Here is a 19,688-nt window from a genome sequence, read left to right on the forward strand (position 1 = left end):
AAAGCCTCAGTGCACCACCGGGATGCACTGTGAGCGTGCACAGCACCTGCCATTAGCCACACTTGGTGGCCTCCCACTGCAATGAACTCTGTGCTGTGTGCATTCATTGCCCCACTCACATCCCACGGCCCCACACAACACAGAGGGCATCTCTAACACCAGCTATAAAGCTCTGAGCTGCTCCTGCACGACCTTCCCCCCCCCTCCCCCCCAGACGCTTTGTAATTAAACCATTAGAATTCTAACAAAACAAGCCTTTAAATTGCAAATCAGTGTTTGCTGACTAAAGGGCCACTAAAAATGTGGAGAATTTTAGGGACTGGAAACCTTCTCTGAAGTTTTTTGTGGGGTTTCTTCTTATTTTTTATGATGGATCATCAAAGGAGAAACTCGGGCCCTGGGACTCCATCAGCTCCACCAACTGTTTCTCATAGTAATAAGGGCCCCCCTGTGTCCCCGGGCTCTCTGGATTATTCTATGTACCATTTGCCAGACATTTCCATCTTCTGCCACCATTCGTTTTATGATGCATTATATAAGAAAGGGAAAATGGCAACTCCCCATACAGACAGATTCACTGCCTGCTGCAGAAATGAACCATAAACTCCATGGAGTTCTCCGCCTCATCGGGCTGTGTGGGAAGGACAGGAACAAAGGTTGCACCGCACCACACATCTCCAAGTGCATTTCTTACTTTAACTGCACTGAGGACATCCTGCTGCCAATCAGTATTTCACTCCATGCCCTGCCACAGAGTGCTCTGACCACGGGGGATCTCTATTTGCACACACAGCCAAAAGCAGGGATCAGCTCCAAGGCATTCAAAGGAGAAGACAGATTCCTTGTGAGCTGTTGGCAGTGAGAAATACCAGTACGGATAATACAGAGCTCCCTATACACAGCAATAATGGGATGCAGGGGGGTCTTTCCAGCATTGGGTATCTCTGTGTTTGGTTCATTCTGAACAAAAAGAGTAAATACTTCAAATTGCACTAGGCTGGAAGTTGTTTTCCTTCTCAGTTTTAGCACAACAGCCGCCAACAATAAACCTCTCCACCAGCACTGGGCAGAGCCTGTGCAAAGAGCCCAAAACAAGTGACAGTACTGAGCTGTAAAAGCACTTTGGAGACAGGCAAAGAGGAACAGCTGCTGGGTGCAGCTCTGCAGGGGGCTCCTGGACCTCGCGACTCTCTGTGCCCCATCCCTCACCACATCATGCTCCCAGTGCCCCACAGGTTACTGCTTCCCATAGCAGAGCCCTCCAGCTCACAGCAGCACCACACACGGCTCAGCGATGGCAGTGTGAGGACCAGCCCAGTGCAGAGGACACCGTACATTCTTCCTCCTCAAGGGAATGCCTCCTGGTGCCAATGTACCCAGCTGGAACTGAAGGTGCACAATATGGGCAGTGACGTATTTGAGACAAGAAGGGACAGGAGAGTTCACCCTTCTCCCCCTGCACGCCAGCTGGTGGGCGAACACAGCCTTGCACATACGTGTGAGCACGTCAGGCAGTGTGTGTCCCTGTGCCAGACTGGGAAGACCAATTCAAAGTCACCCAAAGTGGGAACTGAAGTGCCAGAGGACTCCTGTGCCGTCAGCAGCGTGGGTGGAACCGCACCACACTGCAATGAAGCACACTTGTCTTCACAGCCCAAGCTCAGAGCGGTGACTAAATAGCTTTGCTGAAGGAATGCCTTTCCAGAGACCAGCTGTAAGTTCTCTCTGAGAAATGCAAGCACCTCCCAAAGCCCTTTCCTCTTGCCTTGAACAAACAGTGTGACTGTGCATTATAAATACCAAGCTAAACCAGCGCACCAGCGTGCCTTGCAATCATTTCAATTAAACTCTCTTCTAGGCAATGACTAGCTATTTTATGAAATCTGAATCTTTTCAAGCAATGCTCCCATATGGAGCAATCAGCCCAGCTGTAATGACACACTTCACAGTGACACGTGGACGCTGGGAGAATGAGTTCCTTCAGGTCTCAGCAGCTCTCCCTGCTCACATCTACAGTTTCTCCCAAGGGAAAAGTTTTAGACAGGGCAGAAAGCACTTTAGCTTTGAAAAAGATATATATAGATGTGTATATATATATATATTTAGCATCTGCTGTATAAGATTTTTGCACACACAGCAGCACGCTGCATGTGCGCCGGGTGCTGTCACACAACGTTCTCCATGAGCCTGAACAGGAAAGTCACACATCTTTGGCACGCCTGCCTTCCTCGTAAGCATTCCTTGCTTGGTATTTTCTGCTCCCTGGTAGGAAGGCACATTTCACAGCAGTGCCGCTCCTGCCCGCAGCACGGCGGGCTCTCACGCTGCCACGTGCACAACAGCCCGACAGCGGATGCAGCGCACAAAGCAGTGGGGAGAATCCAGGAGACGCCGACGGGTCCTGAGGGATCAACGTAATCCCAGCGTTAACGGGGCTTGGGGAAGTGGATCCAGAGGGAGCCGTGATTGTGCCGTCCTCCAGAGGGCTCTGCCACAACATCGTGCGAGGGCGGCAGCAGCAGAACCCATCTGTGTGCGCCCTCCGCGCTCGGGCAGCTCGATGTGCGCTGCCCCGAAATCCTTCTGCCCGAAGCAAAGTGCCGCTTTGAGCAGCAAGAAGGGAACAGAGCGGGACCAGGGGGCTGCTCCGCCCGCAGAGGGAGCCAATTCAAAGGGAGCAGCACGGGAAAGCTTGTCTACCATCTGGAGATATCTATGCGGCAAAAAATACCCTGGCTCTAAAAACTTGCGTTCCCCAAATACAGGGCTTGGAACAAAACACCAAGCAATTGCTCTGCAAGGTGGCACAATCCTTAAACTTCCATTCATAAAATTCTACTTTCATGTCCCATCTGAGAGGCAGTAAAACCCGCAGACCCAGATCATCCCTTGGAGAATGGGATCAAAGAAAACCAGGCTATCCTTCTCCCGGAGGAGGCAATGAGTGTGAGGTGAAGGCCACGCTGTGAGCACAAGGAGCTCCTCCAGCTTCTCCAGAAGCTGTGGCTGCAATGGCAGAGAGCACCATCCCCGTCCTGAGGGAGCCTTTAAGAACAGAAAGGAACACTTTAACATGCCTGAAAGCTAACACAGCTGGTGCAAAGCCTTCTTTGATCCAGCATCACAGACTTCCTGCTCAAAGAGACAATTTTTCTGACTCTGAGAGATCTGGAAATTGTGCTGGGTTTTGTTCTTTTTGTTTATTTATTTATTTTGTTTTTCAATTTAGTCTGCTGCTAAAGCACTCAGGTCTACCTGCCAAAGCAGCACTTAATCCCTTTCTTTCAACTCCATCAGCACCGGCTCCTTCATTACCGATTATTTATTGTGTCAAATCATGGAAGGCAGAATAAAAGATCTGCTATTGCAATAATTCAGCAAAGTCACAGAACGATCAGAGAAGAAATCTCCAGCTTTGGACGCTCCTGGGCTGGTGCTGCCCTGCACCTGCATAGCCAACCCTTCATGTATGGCAACCATTTGCACAGAGCCTGCATGACCTGTGAACTGAGCTGCCAGCACAGCTCGTGAACACGAAGCATTTTCATTGCAAATTAATACCAGGAAGCTTGCTACAGAACCAAGCTGGTGCCAATGGAGCAGAGGCAAATGCAGCATGGCAAGGAAATCTGTGCTAGCTGCGGGGTCTCAGCAGGCAATGTGCTCACTTCGCTTTTGATAAGCAGAGCTAAAAATAGTAAACAAATGCTTCAATCCAAATTATTTCTCTCTAAACCCACGTGCTGCACAGCCTAACCCAAAATGAAGTCTCTGAGAAGCTGTGCATGGAGGTTTTCTAGCCATTCTCTTCAGTGATCCACATGTGATCCATTTCACTGTGCCCACACAGTGGTCTTTGGGGAGCCATGGGTCAAGTATCACAACCCCAAGATGGCAAAGCCTGAGTCCCAGGGCTCTGCATGCTGTCACCAAGCAGAGGGTGCCAAGGGAAAGAAGCAAGAACCACCTTCAGAACAGCAATGAGTTATTTCTCTTGGGAACAGAGATGCAACAGAGACTAAAGTGGTGGGAAAACGCAGCAGAGGAAAAAAAAGCAAAGCTTCTCTGCTATTACAGCTCCAGCTGCCAAGCTGTTTGTCACACCATCGTTGCAGCAGCTGTGACAGCCCTGGGCTCAGTCTGACCTCCCACCTCTGCAGCACCAAAGGCAGCCCTCCCCTTCACCTCTTCAGACACAGGGCTTTGCTGTGATGTCATTTCTTTCCTGTATCTGTGGACATGGCATCACATTCTTGATTCTTCCCTCATGCAGAATGGACCCCAAGATACTCCCAGGTAACTTAAAACATGGTGCTTTCCTTTTCAAGCCCATCCTCCCAATGAATTGAGCAGAAACCAAAGTGAAAGAAAACAAACCAAGAAAATACACCAGGGAGGGATGGAAATCTGAGCCTGCAGCGTTAAGTTGCACTAAATAACTGAAAATCAATGTTGCTCTTCCTTCCCACCGTGGCATTGCTGTACATGCTGCATCACCCCAGGGATGCTCCTGCGCCTTCCACCCGCCTGCTCTGTGAGCTCGCATTTATTGCCAGCAAGGGCCCATCGCTGACAGCAAAAGCAATATCCTTGAAAAGAGTAATGATATTTTGCTTATAAAAATAATAGATCTAATTAGAAAAGAAGTGTATTTCTTCTCTCACTCTATTACTTTCATAACTTTACTGATTTTCCTGCTCGTGTCCAGCCATCCCTGCCCTCAGATGAATACAGCACATCAATGAGTACGAAGAAACCTCAATTTTGAGAAATGCCCAACAGCACATTAATTCAGACACCCTGTTAGTAATTAGCACTACAGCCTTTCAGAACAAATGAAAAAGCAAACGGCAACTGAGAACGCCATGCATTATTAAAAGAAAATCTACAGGAGGAAAACTGCGCCTTGACCACACTTGCACCACAAGAATGGTGGCAGATCTAAACATGCCATGCTCTATCCCAAGGGCTTTTTGCTGCCCAAGATCCCGTCCTGCAGGTGACTGGTGACCTGTATGCTACTGCCTCCTGAAATTGGCCCAGAACCCAGCAGCTCAGGTAGCATCTCCAATGGGTTGTATTCTGCCTGGGGACTGGACTCGGTCTTGTCCATGGCCTTGATGGGACAGCAAAGCCGAGGTGTGTACACTGACACAGCTAAAGAAGGGTTTGTCCCCTGCCCACCTCACCCTGGTGGCAGCCTTGCCATTTCTCACATTCCTGAGCAGTGCTGGAGGTTGCTCAGGAGCTGGAGCCACGCAGTGAAGTGAGCATTGGGCTGGACTGGGAGCAGCATTATGGCCAAGGCTGGCTTGGCCTCCAGGAGCAAATATTTGCTTGGGTAGCATCAGACCCAAACTTCCCAATGATGTGTTGGCTCAGAAATATAGCTTAATATAATCAACAAATGTTTTGGTTTTACTCTGACTGGTGGTAAAAGCAGAGAAGCTGCAATTCAACTCCAGCGGTCACACAGTCACTTATCTGCTTCTGGTCTGGATGTCACCATCTTCCCCAGTGTTATTTATTACTTAATTTGGAGCAAGTCTTGGGTATCACAAGTGAGACTGAGTCACCCCTTGTGACACTCTGCACACAGAGCTGCTGGAAAATTGGGTCTTAACACAGACATATCAATGGAGTTGGGCATTACACAACAAGCACCCTCAGCCTTCTTTTCTAAGCTGTGATCAAACTGTTGGGAAATGGGCAGCATTAGCCAGTAAAATTTTCTGGCACAGAGGAACAACAGAGCTGGATCTCCTAAATCCATGTCCAGATAGAGATGGTACAGCCTGAACTGGCACTGCAGTCACTTTCTGACCATTACTTCACCGCCACAGAAATGAATGTTTTTCACTTCTGGGTGCAAGCAGGGATTTTTCAATTACCATCTGCGTCATACGAATAAAAGGAGAGAAATTACTCATTAAATCAAATGGCGAGGAAGGGGAGATTCAGCTGTAGACATATTCAAGGAATCTGAAAGAAAGACAGAGAACGGTGTGCACTCTCATTAATGTAATGATGCATCTGGTGAGGATGTCATTTTGGGTGTAGCAGCAATAAACTACAAGGAGAAAATCCTATAAGTCTGATATGTCAGCACTAATGTTTTCTTGTGCCAAGTATAATCTAACCTGTGATTTACAGCTACCATCTAGTGACAAATTTAAGAGACAAAGAACAGGTGTCAGTTAACAGACAAAGGAACTTCCAAAGTCTACCTAACTCGTAAGCAGAAACATCACCCTGGTTATTAAAACCCTCTCTTTTCCTGGTTATGCAATGCATGAAAAATCTTCTCTTTGAAAAAGAGATGTTAAAAATTTTATGGAGATGCTGCTGAGCTCTTCTGCACGAGCAGTTTTTCCAAGCATCGTCACCCATCAAACAATTATTTGCTGATAATTAGCCTCAGAAAACGCACTTAATCAAAGTGATGTCCATTAATTCTTGCTGCTGTAAATAGGACTGTGGCTTGTGATGGTGAATTTCTGGAAAGTATTCAGGCCATTTAAATTAGGCAACAAATAAGTTCCTAATGGTTCTGCTCTGAGATGCAGTTTAATTTTATTTATGGGCTTTTTTTATGCATGTCCCAACCCAGTTGTCAGCACTGCCCAAGCAAAGAGAACACAGGAGATCAAAAAATGCCGTAGTCAGGACTGCGAAGATCAAAGGGATGTCACAGTTTGGAGTATAAAACAATATTTATCAATTCAGCAGATGTGCTTTCTCAGCTGCCTTTAATCACAAAGACTGGTCTCACTTTAGAACGGAAGCCCTCCTTGCAGAGGAAACCCAGACTCATGGCACCAATGGGGCGCACCTTCCAACTGCTTCTCCTTTTCACTAGCACACCTTGGCCATGCTCCTACACTCAATTACCAAAGCACAAAGGATTCCCATAGCTGGAGGAGTCACGTGCCAAGTACGTGACAGGGCAGCCTGGGAAAGCAGCATTTGTTCCCCCAGTGCTGCACCTTCACTTTGATGCAGGCTCAACACCATAAACTCTGGTTCAACTGTTATATCCCCATGACAGTCAAACATCAGTGAGATAAGAAATGCAGTAGTGCCATAACAGAACCAATCTCTTTGCCTCTGACACTGATAGAACCTTCTAAAACAAGGGAAAGAAACTCCTAAAACAGATAGGACTTAAAACAGACAAGCAACACAACTCCAAGGTTCCCAAAGAGAAACATCCGTAGAGAAGTCACCTTGCAGCCCCCATTAGTCAGATTTCTGCCTCGAGTCAGCGCTTTGTGTCCTCTGGAGATTCAGAACAGAATGTCAGTTAATCCCGTTCCTATAATTTAAATGACCTGCCCAGCAAAAATGCCAAGCGCAGCATTTAAATACAGCTGCACAACATGTAAATACAGCTAAGCCCAAACTCTTCCAGATGCCTCGAGGCAATGAGTTCCAAAGATGAATAAGAAGATGTTGGAAGGAACATTTCCATTTGTCAGTTCTAGATTTGCTTGTCATTAGGCTTTTCACTCTCTGTTGCACAAATCCATTTTCCTCCCCCATTTTTCTTCCAGCCAGTCTTATTGTATTTGCTTCCTGGCTGATTTATTAACATCCCCCACAAAACATTTTAAGTACTATTTTAATTTTTGCATCATTCTACCTGCCAAAGAGTCAACGCCACTTAGTTAGATTGACTACCTTCACATCTCACAACCTAAATACAGAAGTAAAATAGGAGTTGTGAGTTCCACTGCCTATTCACAGATTAGTTTCTCCAGTTCTCTGGATTATCTGGACGTGAGCTCTCCTCCTGCCACACCACAGCTCTCTAATTACCCATGTATTCCAGCAAGCTCTCTTCAGGTCAAGCTCCAGCATTACCTCATTCTTTTACCTCAGGCTGCGACTGGTGTCTTCTCAGCATCCTCTCTGATGAGGATGGATTAATGAATCTCTAACAGAAGTGGTTCTAATTCCTCAGAAGCATCCCATCCTTTCAACCTTCTGCTGACCCCAGAAACCTCATCCCTTTCATCAACATACTGCTATTCAAGAGGCTATTTTTCAAAGGCAGATATTTTAGAGAGTAATGATTTTAGCATTACTTTTATAAAGAAACGAGATAGTGCCGTGGGTGTTTTCCTTTAGTGCTGCATCTGTAAGTCCAAAGGGTTCTATTTTACCATTCAAAATTCCCCATACTGCTCAGGCAGGGAATTTTTCCTCAGCACTGAGCTACCACATTTGCCTCAGTACTATAACAGAGCACTTCAAAGCACAGCTCTAAGCTGCTTAGTATTTATAAGCACAGCATAGCAAAAAAAAAACCATCTGCTTTTCTTCTGCTAGCCTAAATCAGCTGCTTATTCAGCTCATTTGAAACAGCCTAATTTACTAGTCACAGCTACTCTGGAGTTTGCCTCATCTGTGAGCATCCAGTGCCATTAAGGACTTGGTCTGAAACAGGCCCACAGTAACATGGCCAAGAGCCTGCAGCAGTGGCACACTCACAGCAGAGCCAAGCAGACTACGTGTGAACAGCAGAGGGGCACCCATAGATCTGCATTCCCAAACACACTGGGAAGTTGTCTGTATTTTCTAAATGCAGGAAGAAGTTAAAACAGCTAAAATAACAGCACATAAAGCTGAAGAAAGGTATCTTGAGAAGGAAGGCTAATGAATTTGCCAAAACAAAGCACCAAAAATTATCACCACACACACACACACACAATAATAATAATTAAAAATAAGTACATAAATAAATCAGGGGGCTGTGAATGAGAAACACTCAAATCCAGATGAAAATGAAGAGCGTGGGTTACACCAGTGAAATGCAGGAAACAAACACAGTCTGCCATTGTAAGCTTCTGCATTTCAGTTCCATTTAAATGACTAAATGCCACCAATTATCTGAAATTCAAACTTATCCAAATTATCCATATTGTAACCATTCTGAAATCCAGATATTTTCTACAGCAGAAATTTCCATTCAGCCTCTAATTTGAAGCCAGAAATCCATATCAATGTTTAAATGCCTATTTAGGAAATCTGGGCTTTTAAAATCAGAGGATCACAGACTCATGTTTGAGAGAAAAAATAAATAAATAAACCAATTCTTATGCAGCCACTAAGGACAAGAATTCTGATTTAAAACATTTGGAAATCCCACATTCTCAAACCCAAATTCACATATTTTGTCTGACTTTTATACACACACAAAAAGAAGAAAATACATTTCAACACATGCACGAAACTTCTTGTGACAGGTTTACCAACTGTGCGTACCAAAAGCTAACTCTGCAGCAATGGAAAGGGTTTTTTCAATGAGAGTTACAGCTCTCCTTGTTTACATCATGCAGTCAATCGGTACAAAATGATGACAATCTTACTGACTCCCCGCAAATAGCTCCTTTTCTTGGTTATGAACAGACTTGAAGGCACTGTTGTTCTTGTTGCTCCTTGTTTAACTGCCCACCTTACAGAATTCACTTGCGACTCAAGACATTCATTGCTTTGCTTCAGCTCAATCAACTTAATAACAAATCCCTGCCAGCCAGGGAAAGGGAGAGTGGTGCCACAACCACAGCAGATCTTTAATCACTCAACTAGCATCAGCATTCTGCACTGCAAAGACATCTTCTGAGAGCAAGCTGGCTGAGCCCTACTTCCAAAATAAAGGTATGCACTCACGTCAAATTCTGACCATGGCTCACCAGGGAAATTCTCCATACCCTCACCTCACCACCTGTACCCCCACACATATCCCAGGAAGCACTCTCTTGTCACCATTGCCACCCCTTAATGGTATTCCCACAAACCCCCACATCTGCCGGCCTGCTGTACCCACAACTCCCAACAGCATCTCCACGCCCGCACGTGGCAGCCCCAGTTGGCCGGAGTGGCCCCAGGCCGCCAGCACCACGGAGAGCTCCGCGCCCCGAGGCGTTCAGCACCGCGGACAGCTCCCGCCGCCCCCTGCCCGCTGTGCGCCCCCCGACCCAGCTACGCACCCCCAGCGCCCGGCTACCTGTGCCCCCTCCCCTGGGGCAGGTACATTTGTCCCCAGCCCGGGTTACTTTAGTCCCCAGCTGTGCTTTTTCCCACCCCACCCGGTGTGTGTTTGCGCTCATGCTCTCCCTCTCATCCCACTCCCCTGCCGTGCCCTTCGCGCTGCCCCCCAACCTGTCGTCGCTCTGGAAGGACTGATCTCCCAGCAGTAAGTCACGGAAGCGATATCGGGGCGGCAAGGGCAGCACCTCGGACTCCAGCTCCGTCATCTTCAGGGAGGCGATGTCCAGAATGACCCCGCTCTTGCGGCTCCCGTCGCCGTCCCCGCCGCCGCAGCCGCCGGGCGACGAGAGCCTGCGAGAGAGAAGGGGGCAGCGGCAATGAGGGGGGTGCCGTGCCCTGCCCTGCCCACCCCCTCAGCCCGCCCCCGACCCGGCACCTCCTCCGGGGCCGGCCCGCTCAGCCCCGAACAGCGGCTCCGCGCCTGGAGCAGCTCGCGCGGCCCGGCGGCTGCAATTACATTGCGGGGCAGACGGCCGGGCCCCCCCGGCAGAGAGCCCCCCGGGGGGGCATGGGTGGTGCGGGGCGCCCCGGGGCTCTGCCGGCCTCAGGCGTGCAGGCGGAGCGCTGCGAAGGGCACAGCTCGCTGCACAGGGCAACGCTGAGCACAGGACATTCGCTCCTCGGCACAGAAATAGCGGAGAGCGAGGGGAGCCAATGGAAAACCCTAGTCGTCAGAAGGAAATAAAACCGCTCGTAGGGAAGAGCTACAGCTGACAAGCAAAGCCAGATCCAACCCTCCTCCCCCTCCACTCCCCCCACAAAGAAAAGTACGGGTGGTGGAGAGGCAGGGAGACGGCTCCACAACACTACTGGGGGTAGAGGCACTGCCTCCTCACCAGGCTGCTGGCACTTAAATCATCTGGACAGTCCCATATTAAATCAGAAGCCGTGAATGCTGATGAGTCAGTTACCCATCCAGGCGCCAAGCGTCACGGCAGGACGGATTTATCACCCGTCCTTTGGTCGCTGATGCCTCTGATGGAAGATGTGGGGGATCACGATGCCTGGGAGAGCATCTCCCAGGGAGTGATGGTTCAAACAAAGAGGGCCGTGTGTGGTCATCTACACACAGCCTGCCTGGCCGCACAGAAAGGAGATGGAACTAAAGCTATCAATTGAGATGGCTGAGAGCTTGTCTTTGCTCTCCAAACCACATTTGTCAACAAGAACATAGCTAATATACTGCTCCCCCATGTCAGCTAGAGCTGCTAATTACAGCTGATGAGAGTTATGCTGATTTCACAAGGCAGCAAAGCAAGGCAGTGCTGTAAAGCCAGCATATAGGCACACAAGGCAAAATCACTGGTCCTGATCCTTTGGGTCTTGGCTTCAATTTCAAATTAATCTGTGCCAAGAGAGTAACTCCAGCTTCATGTGCCCTTTGTGGAAAGTGGGACGGAGAGGGAGAACTTAAAAGAAGAAATGTGGCACCTCTGCAGCAAGCTGATTATTTGCTCCTCACTTGTAAGATTGAAGTGTGAGGCAAGCAAATAGCTGAAAGGGTCCAACTGCTCATGGGAGCACTTCACAGGGTCTCATCTGAAGCCTCTCCAAGACCTACCTCCCCATTACTTGCACAAAGTGTACAAGCTACATACAGAATGAAGAAAGAAGGAAAAGCTTCCAGGAGCTTAATACTAAACGAGCAACAAGAAGACATCTAACTTTTCACTGCAGGTGGCAGAGATGCAATCACAGGCTTCTCAGATTGTCTTCTCCTATTAACAACTAGAAGCCCTGTAAATAAATTCCCAGCTGAACAGGTTCCAGTGTCCTGATCAGCTGTGGTTGGTGAGTTTCTGGGAGAGCAAACAGCATGCAAAATTTCTGCTGAACACAGCCCCAGAAGACAGTGCAGCTTTCCCTGCGCTTCAGATTATTTTCACTGATGTTTTTTTGCCATTTAATTCTATACCCCCAGAGCTTTCCAAGTCCTTTTAGCTACCATATGCACACTGCAGCCAAGGCTCAGTGCTGAGTAACGCAGCTGTGCAGGGCCTCGGGATTCAGGGAGGTTATTCTAAGATTAAAATTGATCCAGAATTTGGTCTTACAGAGAAATCAGGCCATGCTGCTCCCAACTCAAGGACTCCCTCTGGATCGATTGATCTCAGCACGGAAGTTAGCCTACCATCTCCTGCTCACATTGCAAAGGAGGATCTAACAGTAATCTAATCACAAAGCCACAATTAAGTCTCCCCTCTTCAAGCTTAACTAGAAGATATGCCAAAAGGATATTCCCCCCAGGGCACCTCCAGCACAGGCCAGGCCCAGATTTACTGTAGGACAGCACCTTAAAAACAGAACTTCCAGGGAGAGAAAAAACAATAAATAAAACAAATCATTCACTCTCCTGTTATATCTCATAATTGAAAATGGGGAACCAAGTGCTCAACTTCAATTGAGGGCAATTATCGTTGCATTTGAAGGGAACTGTCACAGACAGTAATCTCCTGTGATCATTAAGTGCCTGTTTAAAGGAGCATGTCACTTGGTTTCCCAGAGGAGAAGCAGAAAGATGGGGCTGCATGGCACAGTCACATCAGCTGCCATGAGGAAAGGGCAGCTCTGCAGCAAGTGGACAATGTAGGATGCCAGCATGGGCTGGGGTCTGGGCAGGCAGGACTCAGCTTCTCCACGCCCAATGAAAGTGGAGGGTACATTCATTTCTGTGTCACTACATCATGTTTATGTTTGATTGTTTCTCTAAGCCACACCACATTCTTTTCAAGCCCAAGTAATCCACCTCTCTTGGTCTCAAATCCTGCATCAAATGCATGAAGCAAAGCAAATATTTGCCACTATCCTTTATTAGTGCTAAGAAAACTCAATAGGACCTGGTGATAACCCCGGAAGCATCAATTCTGCTCTGTATTTGTATCTGAGTTTTTCCTCACATCCACAGCCACAGCCTCATTTTGAACGCATTCTTTCTTAGTCTCACATATGAAAATCATTCAGGATTTTTAAAGTTTGGCACATTCATTCATTCTGGCTTCAGATGAAAGCTCAGTAGGACGAATGCTGCATGCACCTGTTGGATAAAGATGCCTTTCTTACAGTGACTGTAAGACATGTTGCACATCCATGCCTCAAGAAAAAGACGTGCAATCTGCACTGAACTCGTTTCCTCACATTGGCACAGAGATCCACTCAAACATGGGGATTCTGAGCTACAGAAGTGCCACAGCAGCACAGCCAGTCCTTCCAAGCAGTAGTGGTACAAAATACAAAGCTCATGCACAAGGCTGCTTATTGCATAGTCTTCAAATACTACTGAAAAAGAAAAAAAAGAATCCCAATGTGGCGTATAGCTAAATACAGGACAGCAGCTTTACTTTTGTCTTGCCATCCTTTCCTTCCTCCAGTGCCTCCTACAACTACAGACACACATGGAAAGCTCAGCACTGCTGCTCTCCATCGCTGTGGCACCATCTCTCCCCTTTGGCTGCTCCCCACAGCCATGAGGGAAAACCCAACTGCTGGGAACAAAGAGACTGGAATCACACAGTGTGATCTACACAAGACCTTCCCACTAATCCCCCTATCATTTACCTGCAGCCTGACATGATCACAGCACCATGCCAGCAAATACAGGGACGACTAATCAGGAGCTCCAATCTGCCTGCAACACCCCCACCCCAGAGCAACCATCCTTGGCACTGCAGCCAAAGACCTTTATGTAGGAAGTCAATGGGCCTCAATTCTCCCATTAGAAGGGGCCCAACAGAAGGGGCCCACACCCACCTCCCCCACACCCTTCAAGAAGAGCGAGGTCCCACAGTTGCCATGGGGGTCACCAAGCTCCCAGCTTGGAGCTCCTTGTGAAGGTGAGCTCAGCTGCTGCCAATGAACGCAGCCACACAGGAAATTCTGACCTTTCACTTTCTGTATTTAATAAAATACATATAATCATCATTTATTTGCTTCTCCTCCCACACCTCTCGTGGTTACTGGGTTACAGCTGTCATACCCCCCTCTCTTTTTTCCTTCCATCTGAGTGACATCGCTGTGGGGTCTCCGCATGGCCTGAATGTATCAGGAATGCGTGGGCACCATCCCTCAGCCAGGAGCCTTCTGTCAAGGAAGGGAACAGGCAGCAACTTGGCAGGGCTTTTCCCCCTCCACAACATTCAGCATCTCAAACATCAGGTCTAAGTGCAGGGCTCTGAACCAAGCCATAAGTAGCTGAAGTCAGAATGGTGCCAGCCTTAAAAGTAATCAATGAGAAACAAAAATGCTGCAGGATGCATGAGCACAGCCTGCCCCTCCCTCATGCTACACCATTCAAAATCAGCATTTATTGGGGGCAGCCCCACAGACCAACACAGTGGGCAGCAGTGATGAACTGAGTTCATGCAGGACATGAGGTGCTTGATCGCCCTGATTAAACTCTTGCATCCACATTTGCATCTCACAGACCCTGCCAGTTGCTCAAAACTTCCACATAGAACTGCTCAGACCTCTGACAAATCCCTCTATTGCTTCGCTTTCAGCATGCGGGGGCAATTGAGCTCCACAGGCCTTGCAGAAAATGTAGCTTTTTGTGTATTGCACTTTGCAAACTAACAGGAAGCGTGAGTCAGTGCACAACTCCATGAGCATTCTCCCTGCTGGCAATGCTATTTTCTAGAAGACAAAAGTAAAAATTGTACCTTCCAGGTCCAGAGTCATTTTTCTTATTAGACAACCCTGTATTAGCAATTCGGAGCCACATACCCCATTCCCTTCTGGCCTGATGCATGCACACAGTGTGTGCAGAGGGACAAAGCTCCCTAAAGCCCAAACCCATCGTGAAGGCTTTTCACTCCCTTTGTCCAGAGAGCAAGAGCTCCCAGCAAAGGTGCACGTAAACAGATCAGGCTGATGCCTCCAGAGACTGCAAATCCTAAACAACATTTGAGGGGAGGATCTGATCCTGCACCCCCTCTGTACTGCTGCTGGCAGCTGAGTGGCTGTGCTCCCTCCTGGCTGCTGCACCACTGAAGCGAGACCAAGGAGTGGATGCATCTCTCATCTCCTGTTGTGCATCCAGCGGTGACGGATCCCAGGAGCCCTCCTGACCACTCTGCTCCCATCCCCCATCACTGTCCTGACCACTCTGCTTCCATTCCCCACCACTGCCACAGGGCAGCAAGCACTGTGCAGGAGAGGGGATGAATGCAAACCTACTCTTGGTGTTTGTGCTTCTGACATTGCATGTTGCATCCTTCAACTGTGACAGTGTGGGACACCCAATGGCCCAGAGGAGGCAGGGGGAAGCTGGGGGGCAGGTGAGGAGCAGGGGGAGGCAAGTGCCAAGGGCTTAGAGCCCATCCTTCAGCTAACATGCTGTGCAGACCTGCTACAACTCAAAACCATCCCCTGACTGCTGGCCTCTGGCAAGGCTGCTTCAGCCTCTCTCAAAGAGCTTCTTGAGATGTCCTCATCTTTGCTTGGCAATATTAAGTAGCACCAACAGGAAAGACCAAAGGAAACATTTGCAGTGCCTGGTGTAGGGAACAAGGCTCCAGATCCCTGGTCCTATGGCTTTAAGGCACCCCTAAATTCTAGGGTTTTTGTCTTTGTGATCACTGCTGGGCCAGGCATGGGGCACGGCTGGGCAAAGTCAGAAACACAAGAGTGGAGAGGAATTGCAAGGAGAAGATGAGGAGAGGAGTAACGCCCAGGGAAGAGGAGGACCTCTGGGACCAGGTAGCCAAAAAGGTGCTGAGTCCCCCCAGATCTTCACCCCACGGCAAAGCCAACGACAGCCAAACCCCGGTGTTCCAAGAAGAGCACAGCCCGGCAATGCGGCACAGCGGTTCATTTGCAGCCGGTTTGGTCCATTGTGCAAATATGCAAATAGAGAGCAAATTAGCTCGGGTGATCGCCCTCAGCACAGCACACGGCCCCACTTCCCTACGGCTCCCGCAGTGCTCAGGACCCCTCCAACACCTCTCTGTGCTCCGGGGACCGAGTACCCCTAAAGAGCAGCAGAGAACGGGTGGAGCCCCCGACCCAGCGCTGCCATTCAGCCCCCTCCCCCTCCCTGCCGGGTATGGCTCCTGAAAGGAAATTATCCGAAATGCAGCCATTCTGAGGGCCGAGGCCACTGACCCAGCGATCCCTGGAGCTATTTATGGATTAATTACACTATTAAACAGCATCTTCCCCGTGTAAGCTCCGAGCTGGGGGTTCCACCAGTTCGACCCTTCCCAGCAAGGACTTGGCCCTTTGTCCTCAGTGCTTTGCAAGGTGCCCTGTAAGCCTATGAAAGTTTCCCTAAAGGCAGAACCCTTCCCGAAGTTCAAGAGATGCAGTAACAAGGATGGACACTGCAGGAAGGAAGGTCCTGTGCCACAAGGCCACATCAGTCCCACTGGGACTGCTGAGCTGAGAAACCTCCAGAACCACTATAACCAGCAGCCAAGGGCTCCTCTGCGGTCCGCAGCAACAGCATCACCTCCATCTATTGTGTGCTCTATCAAACTCAGTGACACCCAACACTTTGCAGACTCACAATATGAATTAAACGGTATCAGGGCACTGCTAATTCTTGCTAACGATCTGCTGGGTAAATTCTCCCTCCTGCACAGCCCCAACCTGCTAAAAGCATCGGGAACAAAGAGGGAGAAAAAACTTCTCGGTGCTCCAGACCCCTGCAGCACATTCTCTTCTATTAGAGCAGAAAATAATAGAGAGGCGTGGGAGGAGGAAGAGTCTTTTCACAGTCGGGATACAAAGACTGCAGAAATGAGCCCCGTGAGGCGGGCTGTCAGCCCACCTGCCAGACACAGCCATGGGTTGAGGTGGGGGGGTGGCTGTCGGCAGCAGACAGGGAGCAAACAGAAAGGCAGCACAGAGGTAAATGTTGTTCCTGGGGCCCCATAGGGCTCATTGCTGCTCTGTGAGTTCAGAAGGAGCGGTGAGGATTCTAAATTACACGGCATGGTCAGGCCGAAATGTGACTGTGAAAAGGTGACGGAGGATCTGTGTGATCTGATGATTAAATGCCAGGTGAAAATTAGCATCGGTAAATGTCGGCTGATACAGAAGGGAGAGGAAAAATCACTGTCCTGCACAGGCAGCAGAAGGGCTGCTTATTTAGCAGTCAGAAAAGAGCCAAAGACACTGCAGATAACTGCACAGAGCCAGCAGCTGACTGCCAGTGGTGGTCAGAAAAACAAACAGAACATTGGGAGCGGCTGTGACACCACAGGGAAATGCACAGCAGTTCTGGTTCCCCTCCCCAAAGGGCAGAGGGATGGCTGTGGGGATGAGAAGCACTTTGTACCAATAGAGACGAGATGGATCGAGACAAGACTTTAGCCAGGAATGAGAAGAAATGAAAGGGAGGTGAGATGAGATGGGAGGGCTGAGACCACCCATCTGTGAGTGCTGAGCCCCCAGCCCATCTGCATGGGGGGTGAGGGCACTGTGCTCAGCCTCACGCAGACTTCTGTCTGCTTTTATTCAGGAGAAGAATGAATGAGATACTCCTCACTCTGGCACAGCTTGCAAGAGAAACACAAAGAGGCTCCAAACTAAATGGAGTGCAGCACTCGGGAACCATGAGTGGAGGTCAGGATGAGGTCACCAATGAAGGATGGGGAACATCCAGAAAGAGGCTGCAAATACTGGTGAGGACACACAGCACACACGGGGGGTCTCCCAATGGGGAAGGCCATCCTGAGAACCCATCCATATTCCCATGTATCCCACAGCAGTTTTACAGCATTCCCAGGTTGCCCGGCCCTGAATCTCAGGCCTCATTCAGAGCCACACGCTGCCCTTTCCTCATCAGCTGAGCAAAACAAGAGCAGAAATCCTTCTTATCTCTGCTACATAAACATCAGGAATACATGGTGCATGGCCCTTGGCTCCCTGTTGCAATTCCTCCTGGAGCAGGGAGGCTGAGGTGCCCCGTGGCTGTTGCAATCCACATGGGTGACTTTTGGAAAGGCAATAAATGCCTGAGCCCACAATCTGGCCTGGCAGAACTAGTACTAAGTAGCTGCAAAGCCTGGTTGTTTTGAGCTTCTGTCCAAGAAGCATCTCCCCATTCATCTCTGAAAGCGGGAAAAGAAGCAGCTGTTGGCTCCAGGACTGCACTCCCACAGCACAGGGATGGGTCACAGACAGGCTCAAGGCACAGAACTGGTAACACAAGGTGCCCCCCAGCCCGACTCCCAGCCCTCACCCACACCCACCCTGCTGCTCCCAGCCCAGTGCTGGGACAGTCAGACTCTGCCATCCCTGGAAGAGGCATTAAAAACCAACCTGAGAAAAGCCACATACGTCAAAGCCAAAGACACGATGTTCCTAAGCTCCTCCTGCAGGTATCATGGCACACACCATCCCATTTCACCTCTTTCTTCTCAAATAACCCACAGGGGGAAGCATGTGGAGCAGCCGCATCCCCTGCACACTGCTCCTCTCCTTCAGGCCCCCGACTTGCACAGGGTATGTTTGTCTGAGCCCTTCCACATGGCCCCCATCCATCACTGCTCCGCACCCGTGCCCTTACATGGGCAAGGCAGGGGGAGTGCAGCTCTGGCCCAGAGGAAATCCTCTATTCCCTTAAATGACAGCTCCCTGTGTAAACATTTACCCACATTTCCCATGATGTAGAGAAGCAAAATTTAGGATCTTCGTGCCCTCTGAGTGCCAGAAACGCATGTTTGTTCTCCAAACATACTTTTAGGTGCTCTTGCTGTTAACCCCTTTCTTCCTGACAGTGAGGGGCTTTGGGGACGCTCACCCACTTGTGAAGGATGGGGGGAAAGCACAAAGACATCTACACACACACCTGGGGTGACCTAGAAGACAGAATTTCTCTCCACCTGTCTTAAACCATCCCTGGATTTGCAGAGTGAGGGGACAACAGAAACATCACTTATCTCATAGGAGACAGCACTTCCAAAGCCCCTTTGAAGACAAACCTTCAGCAGAAGGCGCAGTGCATTCCACATACAGCAGAGCTGCAGCTGCACCAGGTTGAAGCGGGGGCTGGAGCAGCCCTGTGGGCACTGTGCTGGGTGCTGGGCAGGCACACAGAGATGGAATATGATGTCAACGCGACCTCCACAGAGCCAGGGGGGGTTACAAACACAATGAGCTGTGTGATTGTAATTAAAACCCAGGCTCTTCTGTACTTATTGGAAAAGACAGAGGAGAAGACCTTTGGACAAGTGTTGTGTTGTTGTGTATTAGACGAGGATAAATTACACCGAGCAGTACTGTAGGATACATAAAAAGGAGCAATAGCTGCAGTCTGAGCTTGTCATTTTCCTGCGTTGTTACAGCCCCAGCCCCCCACCAGCTGCATCCCCAGCCCAAACCTGTTCACACATCTGTGCTCTATTACCTCATCAGGGACAGAGGGTCTGAAACACAGATGCAAAATGAGCAAACTGGTTCCAGGGGTGTAATCCAGCTCCACTGCCACCCTGGAACTCCCACAGCCCCAGACACGGGGAGGCAGACAGACAGACAGACAGTATTTGCACTTATGGGTGGTCCTGTCCCAGTCCCTGAGGCGCTGCAGCCCCTCCTTTGAGTGTCCTCTGGCAGAGGACAGCACGGGGTGGTGATGGGGGTTTCAACCACGGGAACCAATGTTCAATGACTGCACGTTACCTGGCCAGCAACAA

General features: G+C 49.2%; 1 protein-coding gene across 6 annotated transcripts in view; it reads right to left on the reverse strand.

Moving 5' to 3' along the window:
- KCNT1 (potassium sodium-activated channel subfamily T member 1) overlaps positions 1-19,688 on the reverse strand; it is a 55,720-nt gene that overhangs the window by 35,106 nt on the left and 926 nt on the right. For 5 of the 6 annotated variants that reach the window (XM_032448144.1, XM_032448146.1, XM_032448145.1 and 2 more), the window contains exon 2: positions 10,165-10,344. In XM_032448144.1, coding sequence (XP_032304035.1) covers positions 10,165-10,344 — 180 coding nt within the window. Of the gene's footprint in view, positions 1-10,164; positions 10,345-10,510; positions 10,740-19,688 lie in introns of those variants that run through there. The other variant, XM_032448147.1, reaches the window with a different exon arrangement.

The sequence above is a fragment of the Coturnix japonica genome, chromosome 17, assembly GCF_001577835.2.
Source record: "Coturnix japonica isolate 7356 chromosome 17, Coturnix japonica 2.1, whole genome shotgun sequence".
NCBI classification, from domain to species: Eukaryota; Metazoa; Chordata; class Aves; order Galliformes; family Phasianidae; genus Coturnix; species Coturnix japonica.